General features: G+C 52.0%; 8 protein-coding genes and 1 non-coding gene across 9 annotated transcripts; 4 read left to right on the forward strand and 5 right to left on the reverse strand.

Moving 5' to 3' along the window:
• The first annotated feature begins 218 nt into the window (after nt 1–218).
• On the forward strand, nt 219–5,054 carry BO79DRAFT_290811 (putative ABC multidrug transporter). The gene is made up of 4 exons (XM_025688930.1): nt 219–434; nt 493–3,116; nt 3,166–4,831; nt 4,898–5,054. Exons 1-4 carry the CDS (start codon nt 331–333, stop codon nt 5,001–5,003), a joined length of 4,500 nt encoding a protein of 1,499 aa, XP_025534733.1. The 5' UTR covers nt 219–330; the 3' UTR covers nt 5,004–5,054.
• A 70-nt stretch (nt 5,055–5,124) lies between these two features.
• On the forward strand, nt 5,125–5,206 carry BO79DRAFT_t250. The gene has a single exon. It is a non-coding gene; the product is annotated as a tRNA-Ser (tRNA).
• A 277-nt stretch (nt 5,207–5,483) lies between these two features.
• Nucleotides 5,484–6,523, reverse strand: BO79DRAFT_181900 (aegerolysin family protein). Its single transcript, XM_025680183.1, has 2 exons — nt 6,224–6,523; nt 5,484–6,148 (listed from the first exon to the last, which is right to left on the reverse strand). The coding sequence occupies exons 1-2, from the start codon at nt 6,316–6,318 to the stop codon at nt 5,806–5,808; spliced, it is 438 nt and encodes a 145-aa protein (XP_025534734.1). The 5' UTR covers nt 6,319–6,523; the 3' UTR covers nt 5,484–5,805.
• A 767-nt stretch (nt 6,524–7,290) lies between these two features.
• BO79DRAFT_181903 (uncharacterized protein) lies at nt 7,291–9,651 on the forward strand. Its single transcript, XM_025680184.1, has 12 exons — nt 7,291–7,472; nt 7,550–7,666; nt 7,731–7,826; nt 7,888–8,021; nt 8,081–8,162; nt 8,215–8,463; nt 8,518–8,599; nt 8,650–8,710; nt 8,770–8,858; nt 8,922–9,005; nt 9,062–9,128; nt 9,212–9,651. The coding sequence occupies exons 1-12, from the start codon at nt 7,426–7,428 to the stop codon at nt 9,523–9,525; spliced, it is 1,422 nt and encodes a 473-aa protein (XP_025534735.1). The 5' UTR covers nt 7,291–7,425; the 3' UTR covers nt 9,526–9,651.
• A 64-nt stretch (nt 9,652–9,715) lies between these two features.
• xlnD (beta-xylosidase XylA) lies at nt 9,716–12,182 on the reverse strand (the record flags this gene model as incomplete). The annotated part of the gene is made up of 1 exon (XM_025688931.1): nt 9,716–12,182. The coding sequence occupies one exon, from the start codon at nt 12,180–12,182 to the stop codon at nt 9,765–9,767; it is 2,418 nt and encodes an 805-aa protein (XP_025534736.1). The 3' UTR covers nt 9,716–9,764.
• Nucleotides 12,183–12,492: 310 nt separating this feature from the next.
• On the reverse strand, nt 12,493–14,023 carry BO79DRAFT_276398 (MmgE/PrpD family protein; the record flags this gene model as incomplete). The annotated part of the gene is made up of 2 exons (XM_025687754.1): nt 12,493–13,701; nt 13,775–14,023. The coding sequence occupies 2 exons, from the start codon at nt 14,021–14,023 to the stop codon at nt 12,493–12,495; spliced, it is 1,458 nt and encodes a 485-aa protein (XP_025534737.1).
• A 2,418-nt stretch (nt 14,024–16,441) lies between these two features.
• BO79DRAFT_276404 (citrate synthase) lies at nt 16,442–18,264 on the reverse strand (the record flags this gene model as incomplete). The annotated part of the gene is made up of 5 exons (XM_025687755.1): nt 16,442–16,491; nt 16,544–16,626; nt 16,675–17,439; nt 17,489–17,686; nt 17,738–18,264. The coding sequence occupies 5 exons, from the start codon at nt 18,262–18,264 to the stop codon at nt 16,442–16,444; spliced, it is 1,623 nt and encodes a 540-aa protein (XP_025534738.1).
• A 201-nt stretch (nt 18,265–18,465) lies between these two features.
• On the forward strand, nt 18,466–19,964 carry BO79DRAFT_290815 (2-methylcitrate dehydratase; the record flags this gene model as incomplete). The annotated part of the gene is made up of 2 exons (XM_025688932.1): nt 18,466–18,802; nt 18,874–19,964. 2 exons carry the CDS (start codon nt 18,466–18,468, stop codon nt 19,962–19,964), a joined length of 1,428 nt encoding a protein of 475 aa, XP_025534739.1.
• Nucleotides 19,965–22,542: 2,578 nt separating this feature from the next.
• Nucleotides 22,543–25,229, reverse strand: BO79DRAFT_211588 (putative ATP-dependent RNA helicase DBP6). Its single transcript, XM_025683047.1, has one exon. It carries the CDS (start codon nt 25,168–25,170, stop codon nt 22,582–22,584), a length of 2,589 nt encoding a protein of 862 aa, XP_025534740.1. The 5' UTR covers nt 25,171–25,229; the 3' UTR covers nt 22,543–22,581.
• Nucleotides 25,230–25,385: the final 156 nt, after the last annotated feature.

The following is a 25,385-nucleotide window of genomic DNA, read 5'->3' on the forward strand; positions in this document are numbered from 1 at the left end:
CAGAATTCGTCCGGATCCAAAGATTGAAGGTCCACCGCTATCGGCAATATGACCGTCAAATTATTCCCTGCTCTTAACACCGCTTCCTCCGGCTGCTCCAATTTCCCGGCCCCTCGCTTGCACCTCCGGCTTCTGTCCAGCCTCTCACTACCGGAGTCTTTAAGACAATGGGTAGTGTCCTTTCGACCCGTGCTCTATAACTGCCTTCCCCACCCTCGCCAATCTCCAATGCTGTCGGGCAGTTTCCAGAGAGCTCTCACTTGGTTATGACGAAAGCGAGAATTGCCCATGAGTGAGCTTGTCTGCCCGTTGCAGACTACAATTTGACCGATGGAGCATCTCGCGGCCATCGTGCCCGCAGCCGTGGTGCCTCTAGCAGTTCAAGGCGGGGCTGGCGAGATTGCTTATACTCCAAATCCTGGTCTGGTGCAGAGGTGGGTTTATTCCAGCAAGATCGTGGGTAATGGCACAGCTGACTTGCAGCTGCTTTAGGGAATTATGGCAATATCGGACTCGGAAGGCGTCCGCCTTTGTTGGATCCGGCAACCTGCACTTAGCGGCGATCCTAGCATCATGGATTGTGGTATTGCTGTCGATAAGTCTGCGCTATATCCGTTCCTACCGGAAGAAATCACCATCGCCGAAGACTACCCCGCATGATCAGTCCGAAATTGTGGTATCTCTGCCGTTCGCGTTCGCACACCTGGCTGTCGCTATTGCGGCCTGTTGTCTCACCTGGGTCGACATACACAATGGTGAGAGTTGGAAACGGTCCGCCCTTTTGACCTACGTGGTATTGTTGGGTATCGGCCGGCTCTGCATCAAGAGCTATGACTATCGACGTCATATGTATTGGCATATGAATGCAATGGTGACAACGGCTCTCATTCTGGCCGTGGTGCAGGATATAGTACCCATGATGGTGATCGGAGCTACCTATAGGCCAACCTCCATTGGAGTTGCTATTGTGGCCTGTTTGGCGGCGGTTGTGGCAATTGCAGCGGCTACGCCACGCCCACGACGCTCGGTTGTTCAGAACGCAGAGACGGACGATTTAGTGGTTGAAGAGAAGGCTTCTCCAGAAGAGACATGCTCTCTCTTTTCCTACTACTGCTCGTATGAGTGGATCACCCATGTGATCCTGCGAGGCTGTCAGAGGGATCTGACTTTGGATGATCTGCCTCCACTGCCGTCATACGATGAGCCATTGAAGTGGCTAGAAAAGATTAAGAAGCAGCGGCTCAAAGGCGGCAAAACCTTCCGTACTCTATGTCGCATGCTGAAGACGGAAATTAAAACCATGATGTTCTGGGCGGCCCTTACGGCGGTGGTGGACTTTCTTGCGCCATACTCCATGTTGCGGCTATTAGCCTATCTGGAGAACCCAAGCAGTGCTGTGCTCCATCCTGCATTGTGGATCGCACTACTATTTGCTGGTCCGGCGACACGCTCGCTCTGCTACCAACAGTATATCTTTACGGCAACCCGACTACTGGTTCGTGTGAATGTGTCACTAGTCCAGGAGCTCTATCAGACTGCGATGCGCTCGTACATCTACGATGACTCTGTGGGCCACTCTTCAGGCAAGCATGCCAAGTCGAAGCACCGGGCTGAGTCCAAGGGTGCCTCCAAGTCAAGCCAGGCCAATCTGACCAGCTTGATGTCTTACGATGTTGACGCTATCTATAACTCCCGTGATATCTTCTATATAGCCACCGCAGGCCCGATCTCGACTACTTTGGCTCTAGTGTTTCTGTATCAGATGCTAGGATGGCCGTCGCTGTTTGGTGTTCTCATGCTGCTGTGTTTGTCTCCGCTGCCTGCCCTGGCGTCGCGGAAAGTCTCCCGCATCCAACGCACCGTTATGCAGGCTACGGATGCTCGGCTGTCCAAGATCTCCGAGTACTTGGGGTCCATCCGCACTCTGAAGTACTTTGGGTGGGAGCATGCTGCGATGAACAACATCAACGACGTTCGCCGTGTAGAGCAGCGCCATTTGTGGAGACGCAGCGTATTTGTGGCTCTTATTTCCATGGGCGGCGAGCTGCTGCCGCTCCTTAGTCTTCTAGTCATGTTTTCTGTTTATATATTGTTTACTGATCTTCCTTTGCGGGCACCTGTCGCCTTTACTTCATTGTCTATCATGGAAACGTTGCGCGTTCAGTTTATCTGGTTGTCCAACATCAGCCGCTATACCGCGCAAGGATCAGAGTCGCTGCGTCGTGTCGACCGCTTCTTTGACACTGCTAGTGAGATCAAGCGGCATCCAGACGGCCCGTTAGAGTTTAAGAATGCCATCTTCCGACGCACCCCCATTGCTGCCTTTAGGCTGCAGGATATCACTCTCCGCTTCAAGTCCAACGCTCTCAATGTGGTGACGGGCCCCACTGGCTGCGGAAAGACATCGCTGCTCTTGTCATTCCTGGGTGAGACAGTGATGGAATCAGGAACTGCTACTTGCCCGCGCGATGTAGCGTACGTTCCGCAGGCACCATGGCTTCAGAACGATACAATTCGTCAGAACATCGTCTTCTATAGCCCGTTCGATGAAGCCCGCTATGCCATGGCCATCGAAGCCAGTGGTCTGACCCAAGACCTGCAACAGCTTCCGGCAGGCGACCTCACCATGGTGGGAGAGCGAGGAACCTCGCTTTCCGGCGGTCAGAAGCAGCGAGTATCTTTGGCAAGGGCATTGTATTCGCCATCGAACACGCTGTTATTCGATGACATATTCTCCGCTCTCGACACCCATACCACTAGTCTTGTCTATGAGAAGTGTTTCCGCAGCGGTCTACTCAAGGACCGCACGGTCGTTTTAATCACCCATTACCCAGCCGCCTTGCAGGATGCCGACATGGTGATCCGGTTGGAGCATGGCAGGATTGTCCCCGCTCGAGCTATCTCCAAAACTACACTTTCTCTCATGTCCTCCCGATGCACCACACCGGGCACCGATACAGACTCTTCCGTGTCGGAGAGCAATGTGCGCGTGGCAGACGAAGCTCTGGAATCCCCGTCAGAGCCTCCGCCACTTGCTCCTGCTGGGAAGCAACCGCCTGCTGAGGAACGCATAGCTAAGGAGACGTCCGCCACGGGAAGAGTGCCTCGCACGCTAGGTAAGAACCCGAGGACTTCAGATGGCTTTGAGCATTGCTAACAGATCAGCTCTTCGTTATATGATGCTATTTGGTGGCGCTTCCTACGTTCCACTGGTTGTGATTGCAACCATCTCCGTGCAATTTGCCTACTTTGCCATTACATACTGGCTATCCATATGGACTGGGGCGTACGACAAGTACGAGCATCCCAACACGTTGTTCTACCTGGGTATATACGCAGCGTGCATCATCACCTTCTTGACCTTGCAGTTATGTAACAATCTTATTTATCAGTACGGCAGCTGGGTGGCTGCTAAGAAGACGCACCACCGGCTGGTGACGGCCGTGCTGTCTGCACCGATTGCCTGGTTCGATCAGAATCCGATCGGGCGCGCCATCAACCGGTTCGGAAACGACACACGGTCTCTGGACACAGTTCTTGTTGAGTGGCTGCGGATGTCCATCGAGAATACTCTACGATTTCTGCTTCGAATTGCCAGTGTCGCTTCCATCATGCCCATTTTTGCTCTCCCGGCGGCCGTTATATGCGCTGCAGGGTTCGTCATCGGAGAGATGTACACACGCGCTCAAGTATCGATCAAGCGGCTGACCTCTATCAACTACTCCCCTGTTTTCTCACACTTTACCGACTCGTTGTCAGGACTGAGCGTGATCCGAGCTCGGCACGGCATGGACCAGGTGTTCCAGAACCTGCTGGCCGAGAAGTTGGCAGTACACGCCCGCTCCTCCGAGGCACAATACAACTGCAACCGCTGGGTTTCGGTCCGGACAGACTTCTGCGCCGCGTCTGTAGCAGCCGCAGCCGGCTGCGTAGCATACTTCTGGTCCGGATCAGCAGGTCTGGTGGGATTCTCTCTGACGAACGCCATCGGCCTCAGCCAGACGATTCTGACGCTAGTCCGGACGCTCAACGAGCTCGAAGTGGAGTTGAACTCCTTTCAACGCATGACAGAATACGGCGACATCGAGCCAGAGGAGAAGCTAGAAACAGAAGAGCAACGCAAAGCCGACGCTCTACCCGCCAGCTGGCCAACCTCCGGCCGGGTCGAATTCAACAACGTCACTGCCCGCTACCAACCCGACGGGCCCGACGTACTCCGCAAAGTATCCTTCGTCGCGTACCCAGGCGAGCGCGTCGGCATCGTCGGCCGGACCGGCAGCGGCAAATCAACCCTGGGGCTATCCCTGCTCCGCTTCGTCGATATCGTCGACGGTAGCGTTACCATTGATGGGGTCAACATTGACCAGATCCGCCTCAACCGACTGCGCACCAACGTGACGCTGATTCCGCAAGAGCCGGTGCTCTTCTCCGGCGACGTGCAGTCCAATCTCGACCCGTTTGGCGAGTCCAGCGAGACCGAGCTGCGCGCGGCGCTATCGGCGTGCACGACAGTCCATGTCCCTGGCGAGGGCGAGGGCGAGAGCCGGACAATGCGGCCGCTGGCGCTGGACACGCCGGTTGCTGCGAACGGAGAGAACTTCAGTCAGGGTCAGCGACAGGTTCTGAGCCTAGCGCGGGCTATGTGTCGGCGATCGAAAGTGGTGTTGCTGGATGAGGCGACGGCGTCGGTGGATCACGAAACAGATTCGCATATGCAAAAGGTATTGCGGACGATGTTTGCCGATTGCACGATCATAGCGATTGCGCATCGCTTGCGGACGATCATGGACTATGATCGAGTGTTGGTGATGGCGGATGGGGAAATTATCGAGTGCGTCAATGCCAACCCCTTTATCACCAGTTTGAATTAGGAACGAAACTAACTGAAAGCTAATAGGAATGATTCACCGGCGCGACTGGTCGCGAAAAAGGGCGTATTTTGGGAAATGGTGCGGAATACGGGCGAGTACGAGGAACTGATCGAGATGATGGAGAGTAAATAGTGCATAGATGTATATGATTAGTATGAATATGGCATCAATGATTTATGATATAAACCGAATGAAATGTTGGATGCATCGAGTGACGACCTCTTATAGCATTTTTGCGAACATTCCATCATAAGACGATATGGCCGAGCGGTCTAAGGCGATAGACTAGAAATCTATTCTCTTCGGAGGCGTCGGTTCAAATCCGACTGTCGTCGTTTTTGTTTTTCAAATTATTTTTAGCTCTAGAAATTAAAAGGAGGGTGTGCACTGTAATTGCTATAACTGCTGTAATGTGAGTTGAGTTGTGTTTGTTGCTGTGGTCGAGGAGTCGATGCCTCTATCCGGACTGCACTGCTACGGACTTATCAACATATGCGAAAGACTTCGGTGTCGTTATCTAAGTAAACAAGACAATGACACGGACACATGAGGCAATACAATTATTAGTATATATCTCGAACATGTTCGACCACACTATTTATAATACCTGTTAGTTGATAATCTATCATATCACCCTTTCACCCCAAACTTCAGTGCTAATGCAGAGCAAATCCCGATGAGGGGGAGATGCAGTCGATCCTACTAATTTTGTGATTTTCTACCTCTTTACTCGTGCTGTCCACTATAAACATCGGTTGCAATGACGTGAAAACGATAATCGGTCTTCTCTTACATCGATGACAAGAAGATAATCGTGACTCAACTGCATCACATACTTCTCATCACACCCGTCTATCACCCTCTACACACACATTATCTCAACAATCCAACCACTCCTGCAACAACAGGACAAGAAGCACAGAATCCACCCTATCTAAAGACTCGACCGAATCGCCCGATCTCTTCTCCCAATTTCCACCGTAACACTACCAATAGCACCGCCCGACTGATTCCAATACCCCGTCTCCACCCAGTAATCATCAGCAAACCTGTCAACACGGAACTGGTTGCGCTTCGAGCCCCAAGGACAGTCCCAGTAGATGTAAGCGACGCGGACATCTCCATTGAACACGTCGAAGCTTCCCTCTGTGCCAGAGGGCGAATGTGCTCTGCCGCACGCGAAGACGTTGAAGGACCCGCCAGGAGCTGCCCGGAGAGCGTTGATGTCGGAGACGGGGATTTCGGCGCTCTTGTTGTTTTCTTTGTGGAATTTGCCCCTGGCGATGTGTTAGGGAAGAAGGAGAGAGAGAGAGCTGGTGCCAAATGGGTAACTTGGTGATTTTGGAACTTACCAGCCCAGCCAGGTGTTTCTGACATTGAGGGTGTCGAAGGATAGGGAGTTGACGACGCGGATGTGCACCCATTGGGCTTCTGCTCGTTCGGCCATGTTTAGATCGGGGGTAGAGGCTGTGGTATAAGTTTTTAATAGAGAAGATTGTGTAAATTTGCGATGAGTTTGATATAAGGAAGAGTTGCTTCTGTAGACTTCTCTTCTGAGCGACCGGAGGGGGTCTTTATATCATCTCTGGTACTGGCTGCTGAGGTCTGGACAACATCGTCATCCTCCAGCCTAGTATCTGTAAGTGTGTGCCTAACTGCACAATCAAGTCTGGATACTGGATTCTGCTAATCCATCACATTACGTATTCGCAACAGCAGAAGTGGCAGGGATTGTGCAGCTCATATCTTCCCGTTCCCAGTCGCCGAGTCTCTTCGTGCCTTGCCCTCGGAGGAACATCATAGAAAGCCAGCCAGACAATTGCAAGAATTTCATCGATGTAACCCTCCCACAGTATAAAGTGGAGTAGAACCTCGAGCTGAAGGGCAAGCTGGGCGTTCAGAAATGAGGGGGGAGGGGTTTGCGCGATGTTCAGCTCATGCATCTCTGATGACATGCATTTGCCACTGCAGGGGTACTATAGAGCAGTTCCCGAACAGTCCATGTCAACAAATTATCTGAAGCACAGGCAGGTCCATTCTTCCCCGAACGTTTCCTTGATCACTTGAGTTGATTTACAGATTCATCGATATTATTCCCCGCTTCGTGCAACTGAATCCAGTGCCTGTCCAGTGGCTTTTCGGAGTCACCGATAACGAATCACACATCAATTGCGAGTCTAGACATCGGCTTTAGTACTCGCGATGTTTGTATCCTTGACACTGCCATTATGATCTCTATGGCTCTTGCTCCGCCGAATGGACAGTCGTCATAGTCACTCGATGGAATCCACTTCTCCAAAGAAAATGCCTCATTTAGAGAACTGAATGATGCAGATCGCCACCACGAAGTTACATCTTCGAGAACATTGCATCGGGGTTTGTTGTGAGTGGCGTGATGTCTGTATAGGTCCGGGGATTGCTCGTACACTGGTGCTTCAGCATATAAAGACATCAGCATTTGGTCGGAATGTGATGCAACTACCAGTCAATTTTGAGAATCATCTTCAGACCTTTCATACCCCATTACCTGATCAAAGCAGCCAGATATTTCAAGATGGCCGAACTTGTTCCATATTTCGATGGCATGCAACAAGGACAGGGGTACGATCGATTCCAATCCTCTTCAAAGATACAACCGTGCCCTTACTCATATACTGAACAATTTATCCCTCATCTAGATACAATACCTACCTTCAACAAATTGGTGTAGCAGATGCTGTCACTATCACCCCCGGCCAACCGGAGTCTGTCACCTACGACCTCTTCTATAGTAGTGAAAGGATCAATGATTACACGTCTGCACACCCACCTTCTCAGTTTGAGGTGTAATTCTGACTTCTTTTCCTTCTGCCCTTTCAGAAAACTTGCGCAGTCCTTGGAGATAAGTGCTGGCGCTGCTATTTCCGGCTGGGGACAGTCCTCCCAAATCGACGCTGGCTATCTTGATCGGCTAAGGTGGGTGTATCTGTCCTGGCTTGACTTGGGCATTCATTTCAGCTAATGCTCATCGACACAGTTTTGAAAGCAGTACGGTGACCTATCAAGTCCAGGTGTCATCCAGACAGCAAGCATCAATTGGGAATTCGTATTCCTTTAATCAGATTAACACCGATACTCCGAATAAGTTGTACGGAGACCGTTTTATTGCAGGTAAGATAGACAATGTACTATGTTCTAGCCACTGGGTAGATGCTAAATAGCCGTGGCAGATTTCATTCGAGGTGGCCAATACTTTGCTCGCGTCTCCATTTCCGCAGTCAACAAATCCACCAGTCAAGAGATCAGACAGGCGTAAGTTTATCACTACATCCTTCAACTTATTCCCTCCTGACACTTCTGAAAGATCGGAGGTTGCTTTCTCGATGTACGGAGTCACCGGCTCTGTCACAAACGAAGTGAGAAGTGCCGTGGAGACCATCAACAGACACTCTCGCGTCACTGTCTGGATCCATACCTCTGGAGGCGGAGGCCGATCTGGAGTCATCCACGCAGAACCACACGACGGTGAAGACTCGCCTCTTTTTGCGATCAAGGAAGGCGCGGATAACTTCTATCAGGAGTTGAGGGAGGGAAAGCATAGATATAGACGATTGTGAGTTCTCCTTCTCAAGTTTTTTTGGGTTACAGGATACTTACATCGACGCAGTGCACTTCTGTGGAGATACACCAACGTGCCGAATTTCAACAATGCATTCACGCCTTTTGACTATACTTTTGCCAATCAGAGAGTGAGACCTACTCTGGATGATAATTCATGGAATGAAACTAATTGAACCAGAGCTGGTACCTATTCGAAGACTTTACGCAGTACGACGCGTACCTTGAGCTTGTCAGGAAGAGTATAGCTTCCACAAGAATCATCGCTTGCTGCCATCTACTAATCATTCATATATGATAGTCCCTGTTTCAAAATTCATCAACGGCAGAGAGCAACAAGCCGAGCTGTACGAAGAAGGGGCCAACATACTCTCCGTGATCCGCACCAAAGTAAGCCTGCGCATCCACAAAAATATCCTATGGCTATCATTCCATTACTGACAGGAAAAAAAGGTCCAAGCCATCAACGAAAACCCCGAAGAAATAAACTCCCCAATCTCATATCCCATTCCAGAGGACTACAAGAAATTAGTCCTGGTAAGCACACAACCAACCATACCACAAAAGCCTCTACTAACTCCCAACCCCCAAAGCTGGCCATCAGAACAGTAACCATGATCGCCCAAGAACGAACCCTCGACAACGGCAGCTTCAGCGACAGTGAGCTCCCCCTCCCCAAAACTTACGTATCATATATACATTCTGTCAAGAAATACCCGGCTAACGCTATATACCTTCTACAGTCGCCCTCCCAACCCTCCAAGGAAACGCCCGCACACTCTTCAAATTCCAGACCTACGACTTCGACACCGGGTTCGGAAACACGGTTGTTTCCTTCGGAAGACAGGGTACATCATTCGTATGTCTAAGCGGCCAGCGCGTCTCCGACGGATACCAGGAAGAAAGCGTCTTCTGGGCATTTGAAGACCCGGTTGAAGAGGTCTCGGAGCAACAGGTTCATGTGGCCAGTATGCGAACGAGGGATTTACTCCTTTTGAGTCGGACGGATCCTGGTCCGAGGCCTTTGTTTACCTTTTATGCCAAGAGTAGTTGGTGATGATGATCCTGGCCAGGACAGCGTGCAGGGCGGGTAGTAAGCCATATTGCAGAACCGGCTAATTGTGAATAGCCTATAGCTAGCTAGTCTAAAGTAAAGTTTATGAAATTCTCGTTTTATTCGCTCACGATGGAGAGCAAGCTCTATATGCCTTAATAATTTAATGTCAATTGATAATAAATAGTTAGGGGCTATATACATCATCATGATGACGATAATCAATCACCTGGAGCGATGATCTACTCCTCCCTCCCCGGCCACTTCAACACCACCTCCTCCTCACCACTCAACACAACCTTGACCCGAACCTTCCTCTCCAAATTCAACCCCAACTCAAACGTCCCCGGGAACAATACCCAATCGCCATCCTCATTCACCCTTGCAAAGCTTCCCACCTCAACGGGAACCCTCAACTCCCTCGTCTCCCCGACCTTCACATCCCCAAGCCGATCCCATCCGACCAGCCACTTCACCGGATACGGCGCCGGGCCTGCATCAGACGTATTCGCGAACACCATAGCGGTGTAATCCGACTCCACCTTTCCAGTGTTCTTGATATTGGCAGTGAAGTTCAGCACAGGGAGCTGCGTAATAGACGCCAGGTCTTCGTGTGTCTGGGAAAGAATGTCCTGGATGTTGAGTTTGATTTCCCTCGTGGTGGTGTTGCTGGATGATTCCGCGAAGGTCGTGTAGAATAATCCGTGGCCGAACTCGTACACTGCTTCGCCGGTGTACCATTTGTATGTCTGGCCGGGGTTATCTCCCTCAGGACGGAGGTTCATATCCGTCGCGGGGAACTCCTCCGCGTAGCTGGCTGGGTATTGTGTCGTGACTAGTCTGCCCGCAGGGTTCTTCTTTCCGGTGATGATGTCTCTCAGGGCGAAGCCACCGGATTGGCCGGGGTATCCGCCCCAGAGGAGTGCAGAGACGTTCGTGTTGTTCTTGAGGGATGAGGAATCGACTTGTCCGCCGCCCATTTGGAGGACGATGAGCGGTTTGTTTCCGGCCGACGAGGCGAGTTTCTGGATCAAGTCCAGTTGGTTACCCGGCCACGCGATGCTCTCGCGATCCAGTGCCTCCGCTTCAAGGGTATTGTCGATACCACCGGCGTAGATGATCACGTCGGCGGACTGGGCGGCGGATAAGGCGGCAGCGAAGCCCGAGGTGCTTGTGGAGGAGATACCGGTGCCCTCGGCGAAGTTGACGTTGTATCCGGCTTCTTCGAACGCGGCGCGGGGGCTGATCATGTAGGGAGCGTTGCCGTAGTAGTTGCCCAGGAGTTGGGTGGTGGCGTTGGCCCAGGGACCGATGAGGGCGACGGTGGTGTTGGATGGTGGGTAAGCTTTTTCGGTGAGGGGAAGGACGTTGTTGGAGTTCTTGAGAAGGACAATGCCTTGCGTCGCGGCTTGGTAGGAGATGTTCCATGCGTCCGTCTCGAGGACGTCGGACCAGGTGAGGTCGCGGTAGGGGTTGTTCGCCTTGGTGGTATTGGAATCGAAGTATCCGGCCTGCACGAGGGTCGTGTAGAGGCGGATCACACCCTTCTCGATATCATCGCGAGAGAGATCTCCCGCAGTGATGGATTCGTTCAGGTGCCATTGGTAGGTGGTACCGCAGTCGATGTCGGTGCCAGCGAGGATGGCCTCGGCGGCAGCGGCAGCCTGGGAGGAGGCGTATCCGTGGGGATTGTAGATGTTGTAGGCGGCATCGCAGTCGCTGGAGACGTAGCCGTGGTCGACGAATCCGAAGGTGTCACGGAGGAGGGTCTGGAGGAAGTAAGAGTCGGCGCAGGCAGGGACGCCGTTGACGGCGTTGTAGGCACACATGACACTGTGGACTTTGGCGTCGCGGGCGGCGACGTGGAACTGGGGAGTGTAGTATTCGGAGAGGTCTTGCTGGGTGATGTTCATGTCGTTGCCCAGGCGGGAGTGGTTGTGCCAATTCTCGATGTCATAGCCGGCGTAGTGCTTGGCCGTGGCGGCGAGTTTGAGGTTCGAGTCTGGGTCGGGACCCTGGATGCCAGTGATGTATTCGTAGGCGTAGACGGCGGCGAGTGAGACGTCCTCTCCTGGAGTTTCTTGTCCGCGACCCCAGACAGGGTGGCGGAAGGTGTTGATGTTGGGGGCGTAGACATCGAGGCCGTAGCGGCCGGCGTTGTTGAAGGCGCGGCCTTGGGTGGAGATGATGGAGGCGATTTGGTGGATGAGGGTGCGGTTGAGGGCTGCGGTGGTCAGGATAGGCTGGGGGAATGAGGTGGCCCAGTTGTAGGAGCCCGAGTCGCTGAAGTTGGCACGGTCGAGGCCGTGGAGTGCTTCACTCCATACTTGATATGCAGGGAGGCCCAGTCGGGAGACCCCGAGGCCGGTGTTGCCGGTGTTCGCGATCAGCTCGTCCAGCGTGAAGAGCGAGATGAGCGATGCTGCTCGATCATAGGGGGTGGCTGATTCGTCGCAGATGAGGTGGCTGCGCAGGGGGCCATTCTGGCAGTCGGGGAAGCTCAGTGGGATGGTTTCCACGCACAAAGGGTACAAGTCGGGGTTGGCTTCGACGTTGTAATCAACATAGCTGGTGTTGGCCTGGGCAAGAGCTTGGGGAAGAGCCAGAGCCAACAGAGCAGCGGCAGTGGCAGCCACGGGACGAGACATTGAGTGTGCCATGGTTGAGCCAGTCTGTGGGGGAAGAAAAAGATGGTCGGGGACTGAATCTGGGGTAGATTTATAGAGTTATGCGGAGATGCGGAGATGCGCCGGAGAATGGCCGATTGACTTCATCGCGGGGTTTAGCCTGAATGATTTAGCCGGCATTGGGAAGAACTTGGAATGCTTGCATTTAGCAATTAAAACAATACGAACATTGGCATTGTTTAACAAGTAGAGATCTGCTCAGGCACCGGGTAAATGAGTCTTTGGTATGGCGTGACATCTCTTGGGAAATATGAAGCCATCCCCGTCCGAAAGGGGTAATCTTCTATTGCAGCACATTCACCGTCTCCCCCCTCAACAACTCGCCCAAAACACCCGCAACATCCTCCACCTCTTCCAAGTTCAACACCACCTCCTCGATCTTCTTCTGCCTCTCCTCCGGAATCACCCCCTTCGTCACAGCCCGCCACTTCTCCAACACCTCCTCATTGGTCACCCCGGGGTGGACTCCCTTGGGCGCCTTCAACAACTTCTCCAGCACCTCCCCATCCTCAAACGTGATCTTGACCCTCTGCGCCCACGTATTATCTAGCTCCTTAGCCTCCCGACACTCCACCAATCCAATCACATCCCATAGCTCCTCCCGGTTCAACATACTCGGCGCAAACTGCCCCGGCACAATCTCCCCATCCACGACCTGCAACGCCACCGCGTACGGTATACTCATCTGCGCCGCTGTGACGGTAGCCGGCTTCTCCGGCGCCCAGCCACCCTTCTTCATCGCAGCCCTCGCCATCTCTGCTTCAATCTTGATGATCTTCTTCCACTCGCCCATCTTCGCAGGATGCTCGGCCTGAAGATCCTTAACACAATCCACTGTGCAATGCGTCACTGCGCACAATGCATGCAGCTTCTGCTTGATCTTCTTGATCTGCCACACCTCCCCTAATCCCTTACAAATTTCTTCTGGGTGAAACTTGGGCTCAGTCTCCGCCCCGAGCGAGAACATCTTCAAGAATCCACCATACTCGCGGTCAAAGATCTCCTTGATTCCCGTGAATCCCTGCTTTGCCAGGTATGTGGCAAGCACTCCGCTCCGTGATGCGAACCCATGCTGCATGCGCTTTACCATGCTCTCGAACTGCGCGGACATGAGTCCGCAAGCCTGTGTACACGCCATGCCCAGGGCATCTTCGATCTGCGCGGCTGGGAGATTCAACAGCTTGGAGACAGCTGCGGCAGATGCAGCAGGGCCGAAGATGGCACCGGAGTGCCACCCAATGGTAAGCATGTGCGTTCCACCGAGGGCGTAGCCTACACGGGGCCCTGTTTCGCAGCCGGCAACTGTGGCAGTGAGGAAGTCTTTGCCGCTGATAGGGCGAGTCGAGCTGCCATGTTCCTGTTCTGCGGCTGCGAGAATCGCTGGGACGATGACGGACATGTTGTGCAACGGGGCCTCGATGTGGATGTCGTCGAGGTCGAAGCCTTGAATGAAGGTGCTGTTCAGGAGGGCGGCGGCATTGGGAGGAAGGGTCTATCACTTCATTAGTATCCTATCCTATACGTCTATATTCGTGAAGGAGTCTGATTAGAGGAGAAAGAAATACCTCATTCCATCCGATCACGGTACATTTGCCCTCTCCCTCAATGGCAGTGATGGCATCATGGGCCTTGACGGACCAGGGCAGTCGTGCCCCCAGCAGAGCACAGGCCAATCCATCTAGAATGAGGTATTTGGCTCGTTCACGGACTTCGGCGGGAATGGACTCCGGAGTGAGTTCTTCCAGCCAGTTGGAGAGGGTGTGAGTTACGGGAGTGCCGGTGGAAGTGGCGGGGGGAGGTGTGTGAGAGGTCATTGTGGTAGAACTTTATTATGTATTATGCGACTGAAGGACAGGTAAATGATGGGGATAGAAGAGAGGAGTATGATAGCAAGTGAGAAAAATGGCTTGGCGAGGGAAAAGTGGAAGTTTGTCAGTTATAGCCCTATTGGGACATGAATGATTACCCAACAACAAAGAAAAAAGAGAGAATGTAAGAACATAAGGTGATCCTTGGCGAACCCGATCGTCTTCATTTTCTCGATTCGATTCATTTCTGGATCTAACTATCTTTTGGACTATAATCTACTAGGAGTATTTCGGTGCGGAGTTTAGACACGGCGTAGAAATGCCCGGATCGACTGGTCGATGACCCACCATATAAACTATCATTGCATTAGGCCGTGATAGGATATTGATCAAATTAAAACACGTCAATAGTCTAATTGATATGCCAAGTTCAATATTTCTTCTGTAGGATCGACTCGTAATTGTGGGTCTTTTGTTGCTTGTTTGCGGCGTGTCGATCGCTGCCGCCCATTTGCAACTAGTGAAGCTAATTATTATACGAGATAACACTATCAATGCAGACCGCTATCAAGGCGTTTAGGGGATTTAATTAAGGGCGCAGATGTATTTCTTTGGAATTTGTGGAGTCGGACACAGAAGAAATGTGATGAGTTATGGCGGTTGTTGATACAGAGATTGTGGAAGACTGTAGAACTCTCAGTATAGGCAACTACCACACTCCTTCATCTGCCATTGACAAACACGGGCATACAACGCGGACTTTAAGTACCTTCTTCGCAGATACGTCCAAACTACTCACTAGCAGAACTTATGTCTTCTGAAAAACACTCCCCATGTAAATAACACAAGCAATACATGCTAATCCCAACCTCAAACCCAAATGACCTAATCAAAACCCCTGCCACAAATATACACCACATCACATTATAACAATCTACTGCTGCCATTGGCAGTAATCACTATTTCCAGCACCTCCATCCACGCAGTCTCAATCACAGCACTTGACAATACTGACAGATCCATCGGCATTGCAATGCCACAGGTAGAGCATCGGGTGGACAAGATCTGCATTGAACTCTCCATATTTCTGCCCAATGGCGGCATTCATCATTTGAAACATACTTGAAATCTAAGGGTATTCAACGGTGAAAGTCAAAATCTAATGATGAACAATATACTCGACAATTTTTGGTTAGGTAGAATACTATGGGAGCACACGTACCGATGCTTTTCAGCACAGAGGCACAGTAGTTCAGGCCAGCATTGCAGTTGGCAGCCTGAACAGAGGTGGTAAGGGACTAGGGACTAGGGCACTGGCAACGAGGGTGGGTAGGAGCTTCATGGTTGGCTTTGGTTGGGTGAATACTGGATCTGCTTATGAGGAGGTGTATGATAGTAAGATGAGATGATGGGTTCAGTGATGGAAATCGAGAAGAAAAGAGGGGCTTGACTCTAACTTGAGGTTGCTACTTAGATTGAGACCTTTTAGTAGCAATAGCAGTCGCAGTAACTATCAACTTTATGATTCCAACGACGGTGATAATCCAAAGTAGTGTGGCGCCTACAATGATAGGGTATGGGTCGCAGGCATGCCACTTGTCTTAGAAGTATTAACCACCGAGAACACTCCATGGTGACCTTTGAGATGCACGCGATCCACAGACTTGGACTGAGCAAAGCATGCATAGGTTGAAAAAGTGGTCTCGGAACTAACCTCCGCTGGGCGTGTGCAGCCACGGGATTGGATGGTTGGCTCCGGTCTAATGGATTAGTCTCTCTAGCGAGAGTTGACAGGGGATGCAAAAACTAGATTAAATTGGACATTGGACCAAATCGATCGGTATCTCCGGCCTCAGCCCCGATTTCTAGCTGAACTCTGGATAGATGATAAATTAGAGTAACTTTTTTCTTGAGCCGCCCCACGTTCAGTACACCCATGCTACTGTTATTGGACCACTTAAAGTTACTACTATTAATATATACTAGCAATTATTCTTCATAATGATAATTACTTTTTAAGATGACTCTTGGGGAGCATTAGTAGTTATAGGCTAGTACTCATGATTGACTACTAAGTTCATTAGTACTAGACGATGTTTTAATATGTTCTGGATCTTACTTATACTAACAGCTGTTACTATCTATCATCATGCGAATTTCTAGGTCTCTATTTCTAGCTTCTATTATTCTAAATATTACAAGTCAATTATCATTGTGATAGTTATTGCAGGTACCCTATTTCTACAACGAGTACGTTTCACTGTATGACACCATAAATATTGTAGATGACAATCAAGAACTATTGTTGAAATATATTAACTAAAGAATATAGCGCAAACTATGGAGTAACCAAGACCCAGACCCGAAAACAATAGACTCCTATGATGACCCATTCTGTACAATTCCATCCTTAAACCCCTATTTCTAGTTCGGCACGTACACCTGCAGTGGCCGCCACAAATCCGGTGCGCGTTCTACATTCGTTAGTTTCTCTTCTTCGCAAGAAGGAAAGTGACAAAAACTTACCAGTCTGCTCCTTCCAGTGTGCCATCACACCCGACACCCGTGCAGTAGCTGCCAGCACCGTCGCAAATTGCGAGTCAATACCCCTGCATGGATTAGTAGACATCCTCTTCGAATATATGGGGAATACTTACAGTGCTGTGTACACGAAACTTCCGTACAAGTCTGCATTTGCCTGCAGGTTGCGCTTGACAAAGTACTCGTGTGTGCTCGCAATCCGATCGATCTCCATGGCCACCTGGAGCACAGGGTCCATCTCCCGGATGTCGCGATCCCGTGTCAGTTCGTCCAGCATCTCGCGCACGTACTTCGCCCTAGGGTCCACCTGCTTGTAGATCCGATGGCCGTATCCGGATAACCGGCACTCCTTGTTGATCACCTTCTCGATCAACTTGGGCACATTCTCCGGTCCACCAATCTCCCGCATTCCTCGGTATGCCGCGTCGATGGCACCTCCGTGCAATAGCCCGTAGCCAGACATGCAGCATGCAGCCATCGCCGAAAGTGGGTCGGCCAGGGAAGACGAGACGTGAAGGAAAGCCGATGTCGAGTTGGTCATCTCATGATCCGCATACAGCGACCACGCCTTCGTCAAGATCTCCGCTGCCTTCTCCCGTGTGATTGCCGCGTTGTTATCCACATACCGGCCCATCCAAAGGATGTTCTCGATGTAGCTCAGGTTCGGGTCGGCTGCGCGGAGCTCCTCTCCCTTCATGTGGCAGTGAGCTATCGACCCGGCTATCGCCGTGACAGCTAGCGTGCGGATGATCTGCTCATCGACCATTTCTGGGCGTCGGTTGTACAGGTTGGCACCTGCATGGGCGGGGATGAGCTCGGGTTGATCTGCCAGATAGCCCGTCAAGACCGCGCAGAGAATGACCATAGGAGGAGTGTTGCGTCTGCTTCAAGGTTAGCAGCATGCATAGCGAAGATAAGGGGCGGACTTACGGGAAAGTGGCCACAAGCTGCTTTATGTTCTCGGGCACCACCATCATCGCCTCGGCAATTCGCCGCTGGAAGCGCAGACGCTCCTGGGGCGTGGGTAGCGAGCCCCAGATGAGAAGGTGGGTAATCTCCTCGTAGCTCTTTCCGATGAGCGATGCCAGGGGGTGGCCCCGGTACAGAATGACGCCCTCATTGCCATTGCTACCTCAGTCAGTAAGACAAAGATGACCAGGGGACAAAAGGTAAGCATACATGTAGGTGATGCTGGACATCTTGACGGCTGTGTTGCGGTACCCCGGATCAATCAACCGGAGTCCATCCTCGAATTGCTGTCGCGGGCTCTTTCCTGCACGGTCGACGCAGATCTGACGGAATCCCATGGCCGGTACTGAGTTGCGCACGATGGGAATCGTATACTTCGATCCCGTCCGGTTATCCCGCACTGTCAATGTGCCTTCACGCTCACCAGGCAGTTCCTGCTCCAGTAGGGCATTGATGTAGTTGCCTTGCAAGGGCAGCAGGCTCTTGCCTGCATCGAAGAGGCGGCCCAGCCAAGATGCCAGTGTGTATGCCATGATGTAGAAGGGGATGCGATGAGTCTGCGAAGGATTGTCGCTGCTTCTGTCCTGATTCTGTTGGGATTTGTCTGGCTCTGAAGCACATATTTGTACCTCGTCTGGCGTGGCAGCAGCCATCTGTCCGAGACCATCCAGTCTCGGACGGAATAGTTCAAAAGGACGAATGGATACGCCGAGATAGTCTGTCAAGCTTTGGTCCATCGACTAGTGACAGCCCGCAGAGACTATCACCGGCGATCTAAAGGCATCTGGCTGACACGGTCTGCCCGACGGAGCATAAAAGGGCGGTTCCCTTTGCGGTCTGTTTCGTTCGCCATCACTCTCGTCGCTTTCTGAGCCAATCCAAACATTTCTTCCGAATCCTATCTACTCCAAAGTCTTTCCGTGCACACTCCGAAAACCATGTCTTCCACTTCCGATCGACAGTATGACGAAATGATAACTCGCCTAGTCGAGTATGTCTACCACTACGAAGTAACAAGCGACCTCGCTATTTTGCGGGCCCGCTATGCTCTCATGGATGCTCTTGGTTGCGCTCTGGAGACTCTTCAACAAAGCCCCGAGTGTCGCGCTCTGATCGGCCCATACACACCAGGTCTGGTCGCTCCTTATGGGTTCAAGCTGCCGGGCACCTGCCACCAGCTCGATCCAGTCAAGGGTGCCTTTGACATGGCAACCTTGATTCGCTTTCTGGATCACAATGATGCATACCCTGGTGCCGAATGGGGCCACCCATCTGGTAAGGCCCGTCTGCGGGATCTGCGCTCCCAGAAGCTTGGTTGGATATAGGGCTAACCGATCGACGAACAGATAACCTGGGCGCCATCCTGGCGGTCACAGATTGGCTCAGCCGTACAGGCGCCACCAGCCAGCCACTGACCGTCCGGACGGTTCTGATCGCGATGATCAAAGCCTACGAGATTCAAGGCTGCTACCAGGTCCGCAATGCCTTCAACAAGGTGGGGCTGGATCATACGCTACTTGTGAAGATCGCCTCCACAGCTGTTGTCGCTTGGCTGATGGGTCTGACGGAGAAACAAGCCGCCGTCGCTCTCTCCCATGCGTGGGCTGATGGCCACCCTCTGCGCATCTTCCGTCAAAGTCCCAATGCGGGGCCACGCAAGGGCTGGGCCGCTGGAGACGCCGCCATGCGTGCTGTACACTTGTGCCTACTAGCTCGCGCCGGCCAGCCAGGCATCCCTAGCGCGCTAACTGAGCCAGAATGGGGTTTTCTGGCTGTCAGCTTTGGGGGTAAGGAGCTGCAGCTGCCACGACCCTTCAAGACACGGGTGATGGAGGAAGTGTTCTTCAAACTCATCACTGCAGAGGGCCACGGCATCTCCGCAGTTCAGGCAGCCATGTCGCTGGCCGAGACCATGGCCAGCAGGGGGATTGATCCCGCTACTGAAATCAGTCGCATAGATATCCGTACGCATGAAGCGGCTGTCCGCATCATCGACAAGCAAGGCCCGCTCACCAATGCGGCCGACCGCGATCACTGCATGCGGTACATGGTGTCGGTGGTGCTGTTGAAGAACGCGATCATCGAAGCAGACGACTACCACGATTCGAGCGTGTGGGCCCATGACCCGCGTGTTGAGGCCCTTCGCCAGCGGATCCATATGGCCGAAGACCCGCAGTTCACCTACGGCTACCACCACAAAAAGGCGGCGGCCAGCGGACTCACCGTCTTTCTGACCAACGGGGAGCAATTAGACGAAGTAGTCGTCGAATACCCGATCGGGCATCCGATGCACGAAGATACTTTGCCTAAGGTGCGTGCCAAATTTGAGCGAAACATGGAGGGCCTGTTCACGGCGGAGGAGACAAGCCGGGTGATCGACGCGATCCATCAGGACAAACTTCCGGTGCATCGATTGGTCGACCTGCTGGGCCGATGATCGCTATTGAAACTAGATAGTATGGGAACTGGTGGATATTGAACAGGAGCTTGACGAGCTTGGCGGATCTTCGCTGCTGGAATCATTGGCATGATAGTGCATATAGTTTGAAACCGGTCGGAAATAGACTCGTACAATCAATTTAATTAGCATAACTCAGTAATTTGATGTGTTGTGATTCTGATCCTGTATGATAAAACTGTCATAGCAATGAGACCCCTGCAATTTGCTTCTTCAAGTACAGTCACTTGCTGCCGATTTGGTAAAGTTCCGTAAAAGAAAAGAAACGTAGCATTTGCACTATTGAGCACCAGCTGCCGCCTATTGGTCTTTTCCAGAATGTCAACGTGTTGATACTATACTATTCTTCGGCAACGTTAACCCAGTGGGGAATCAGGCTGTTCTTGCGTTATTGTATGCCACCCACAGTAGTCTGCAAGCCAGGGATTCCCCTTTCACGACCCGAATTACCATAAACAGCCGGAAAACGGTTCCCAAACGCGTAATAGGAGGCCCAAGCTCAATAGTATAAGCCGGTGCTGCCGATGAGTGCGGCGATTTCCTGATTTTCCTGGCGTTATCGCCCTACTTGCATTGCGACGCCTCTCGTCGTGATCCTTCTGCAGTCGGTCGATCACTGCTGTAAGCTATGAGCTTCGATAAACTTGAAGGCGCGGGCTAAATCCACGCCGAAAAATACTCCGCAAGAAGGCCTGCAAGGCAGTGGAGGTGAGTAGAACCCAATAAGTCAATAGCGGGAAATTCGGAAAAAGTAGTGAGGGTCTCTGAATCACATAGTCATGATGCTCCCTCTACTTGTGGCACCGATTCTTTGCTTTTGATTTTGCTTTTCTTTTTGGTTCGTCACATGCATTTTGAGTACTGACAGCGCGCTTCCCCCTTTCTTTTGCTGTAGTGATTGGAACATTCGCCTTGCCGTTACACTGTAGGCCCGGTTCCCCTTGCAGGGCAACACATCTGACAGGTATCAGACCCTCACAGGTGCCTTCCACCACCGCAGGAGAGCCATCTAGACCCTGGGCTAAGCCCCGACGCTCTGCTACATTGCTGACCTTGAATTTTTGAGCGGCATGTCCGTAAGTCAGGAGATAGTAGGACAGTTGGGTGTACTGTCTATCCGATCTGCAACCACAAGGAATAGGCCCCCCCTCCTTTTCTCTCTCTCTCCCTTTCTTTCTTAACTTTTTTTCTTTTCCGCGCCTGAAACACCTTGTAGATGATAGCATTGCTAATAGTGCAAACTATTGACTCTGCGATCGACTTCCCTGAAGTTAAAGCGTTCAAAGTGGACGGTCACGAGTTGCTGGAGTTCTCCGGTGACTATCACATAGCCCAAAATGGCGTTATTGCTTGCGCACAATGGGTTTGTCCATTTCCTTGCAGCCCATTTCCAAACGTAGTTTCAACTGAGCTGCTGCTGGGACTAGGGTCTATGTAAAGTGTAGGCAGTAGTGCGAATGAGTCCGTGCGAGCGCGTAACATCCCTTGTGCGAAAAAGGCTCAGGCTCTGAGCTACTTCTCTCCAAGGTGGTCGAACTCATTGGCGACGCGACCGGAACTATTGCTGAGTGTGTTCCTTGCTGGCTGTGACACCACTGCTGGGATTCTGTCTTTTCTGTTCCACGTCGTCGCTCGCCGTCCAGATGACCAGGCCGAGGTGCGCACAGATGTATCCATTTGGAGCAGGCAGCCATCAATTCGGGAACACGTATCGACGGTTTTCAGTGAGAGTGCTCTTCCTACCAGTCCTTCATTCCCATATTCGACCTGTCCCGACGGATTCTGTACAGCTCTTTGTCAATATCCCATTCTCATTTGTAAATTGCGTAGGACCGTCGATAACACTGTGCTTCCGAAAGGCAGGTCAGATGGGCAAGCAGCACCTCTCAGGAATTTAGTAACACTTCCAATGTGCGTAGTTTCTATGGGAGACGGATTGCTACGGCCCTGAGGGACCAGCTCGGACCAGGACGATCATGGAAGACGTTGCGACCTGGGTGAATGTATCTGCCACAGCACCGGTTGTCTGGTGCAGCGATTTGAGCGGCGCGGGTGGACATATATAAAGTAGTGACATGAGGAGGATTTGACCATCATATTGGGGAAACGGCACGGACGCTGGTAGGATGTTCTGCTGCCTAGTAAATGTAGTAGAAGGATCAGCTCATGCCATAAATATGTGACTTAGTATTCAAGAGCACCGCATGAGTAGTTATATATATTGTACCAGCATACCTCTTGACATACAACAAGCAAAGACAAGTCAACGGCAACTGGATGGTAGTACTTGGCCACGATAGGAACGAGGAACCGAGAAAGGGAGGAAGGAAGAACGGCGAGTCCAATAATGAGATTGACTGCACCTGACACGCTCGGCTGAGCACGGCACCTCAACACGAACAGTGATATGGTTACTGATAATCTGATACAGCACAAAACTGTTGGGAATAGCTGTTGAGCGTGATCTGCGGGGGGTTTTGATAGTTATGTATTCAGCCCGGGCCACTCTTTCGAAACAGAAAGAAAGGTCACCAGACTGGTCTGCATGTATTCGGCCTAACTATATACACTTGTCCGAGACTACCTAACATCAATGTCATTGTGCACTAGGCTTGGAGGCTTTGGTCCCACCCGTTTTCACTTCCTTCTCGAGCAAGTCCAAGGCAGATGCATAGCGTGCCTTGACCTCCTTCATATTATCCAATTTGAATTGCACCTTTCCTACCTTGGTCGATCGAGTGATCTTCCCATCCGACCCCTTGGCGATCTGGCTTGCGAACCACTTGCCCTCTCGGTGTGCCACAAGCGTCCACGCCGATCCTTCCTGGCCAGCACGAGCTGTACGACCGACCCGGTGCACGTAGGTAGTGATGCTAGCTGGCACATCGTAGTTGACAACATGTGTCAGTGACCGTAGGTCCAGACCACGCGAGGCCCGATCCGTTGCAATAATCACAGATATCTTGCCCCGGCGGTAAGCTGTGAGAGTCTTGCGTGAAGCAGACGACTTGTTCGATTTAATAATCGTGCCAATGCGGTCGGAGAGGGAGGGTTCGAGGAGTGCCAACAGTCGAGCCAGTCGTGATGCGGATTCAGACGATTTAGTGAAGACCAAAACTGTGGTCTGCGGTGGCCTTTGTCGGTCCAGCTTTTCGTCTTCTGATTCAGAGTCGCTGTCAGATGACTCTGACTCGTCGCTCGACTCGTCCTCCGAGGTATCCTCAGAGTCTGAAGACGATTCAGAACTGGTATCAGAGTCCGAATCCGAGTCTGAGTCGGAATCTGAATCATCAGAGCTAGACACGTCCGACGCGTCATCGGAATCTGATCCAGAGCTTGACTCGTCGGAATCCGAATCATCAGAGTCAGAAGTGTCGTGCACAGAAGGCTTGACACTCTTAGTCTCAATCTTGATGTGGGACAGCAGGAGGCGCAGGAGATACAGCGGCTTCTGCGACCCATCTCCAACCGATACGGTATGCTCCTTCAGGGTAGGCGGGAGCGTAAACTGTTCATCTGAAGGTGCAATGCCACCGCTCTCATCATCGGTTGCGGCGGCATCCGCGCCGATGACAACTAACTTGGGGTTGGCAAGACGTAGAGAGTTAAGCTTCGTCACATCTCTAGTCATGGTGGCACTCAAAACGATTTTCCGTGGCTCCTTGCTCTGGATCGGCAAGCCAAGCCCGGACAGAAAGTTCCCGCTAAAACCGAATGCACCAGGGGCTTTCCGGGCGTCCAGGGAGGTCATCACGACGTCCACCCATTCCTGGAAACTTTCATTCAGTAGTCGATCTGCCTCATCAATGACGAGCCATTCGAGATTCTTCAAGGTGAACCCCTTGGTATAACGAAGATGGTCGACCAGACGGCCGGGAGTACAGATCAAGATGTCGACATTAGGTTCTGACCGGTGAACGTAGCCTGGCAGAGACTCACTTAGATCACCGGCTTCTGAGATGTAGTCCTGCAAATTGAAGTTCGTCCAGTCATCGCCTGTCAGTTGCACGTTTTGACGAAGCTTGAATGTCGCAGGGCCATAGACCTGATCGACGCGCATCAACGACCGCTGCTCGTCTTTGATCGCAACGTTTCCAACTGCAGACGCGACGCGGAGGCCGGATCCAGCGGCACAGAGCTCACAGGCTTCTCTGGCCTGCTTCACCAGCTCCCGAGTAGGCACGACGATGAGTCCTCGTAACCGAGGCGCAGGAAGCGGCTTCAACGCTGTGACCAATGGTAGGACGTAGGACAAAGTTTTTCCTGAACCAGTGGCGGCGGAGATGCAAAGGTCTCCCGGATGGTTCGTTGGTCCTTGCAGCAGGAGAGGAATGACGGTTGACTGCACGGCAAATGCTTCATGGTAGCCATTGTCTTCCAGAACTCGGAGAAGGCTAGAGTCGATTCCCAAATCGGCGAATTTGCGTCGTTCCTGAGCGGATGCACGGAGGGGATTGGCCAGCCATGGCGGCAACGAAGAGTAGGTTGGCACTTCATCCTGCTCAGGCGCTGCTTCTGGTTGTGGTAACGGCTCCAGACCTTGTGCTACGACCGGCTCTGCTGTCGTTAGCTCAGTGGAATCTTCATCCTTCATGCTTTCTTTTGTCTTTTCCAGCTCCCGCGCTTTCTTCGACCTCTCAAACTTGGACAAGATGCCGGCGAATTTGTTCTTCGTAGGTTTGTCGTCGTCATCCTCTGTCGTTGCAGGGTCAGAAGTCTTTCGGCTTTTCTTCGTCCCTTTAGCTTCTTCCTCTTTGGGCTCTTCAATGTCGTCCGCATCCTTCATATTGACATCTTCCTCAGCTGTATCGCTAATTGTTCCGCTTTTCCGTTTTCCATCCTTCGACTTCTTCTTCTTTTTCTTAGTGAGGCTGTCGTCTTGGTTTGAAGTAGTCGTTTGGCCGCCGACCGGCGAGACAGCACTCTCTTTCTGGGGCGATGTCTCTTGAACAGCACTTCGGCTTGCAGCTCCTGAATGCTTTTTCTTCTTCCGGCTTTCCTTGACTGGGGTATCGTTGGATGGAGAACCCTGACTCTTCTTGGATTTCTTCGTCGGGGTGGGAGTGGATATAGCGGTGGCGGAGCCATCGAGATCTCTCTTTCTCTTGTGAGACTTCTTGGCGCTCGACGGAGTTCCTGAGCTTATGCGGGCAGGATCGTGAGATGCGGAGCGATCACCGGCCATGATCGCGGCGGTAGCGCAGGGTCAGCGCGAGGTTGACAAGGGAAAGGGGAGTGTAGCACTGGGTCGGTGTTGCCAGAGCAGCTCCGAAGATTAAACATCAATATTTCTTTTCCAGCGGGGAATCGTTTCCCGGCAGAACCTCCCCACCGCCCCCACCGCCGCCCGGGTCTGGACCAATCCGGGCTTCATCGCGTCTCTCCATCGCCGCAGCTTCG

This window comes from Aspergillus costaricaensis, assembly GCF_003184835.1.
Source record: "Aspergillus costaricaensis CBS 115574 unplaced genomic scaffold BO79scaffold_47, whole genome shotgun sequence".
Lineage (NCBI taxonomy): Eukaryota > Fungi > Ascomycota > Eurotiomycetes > Eurotiales > Aspergillaceae > Aspergillus > Aspergillus costaricensis.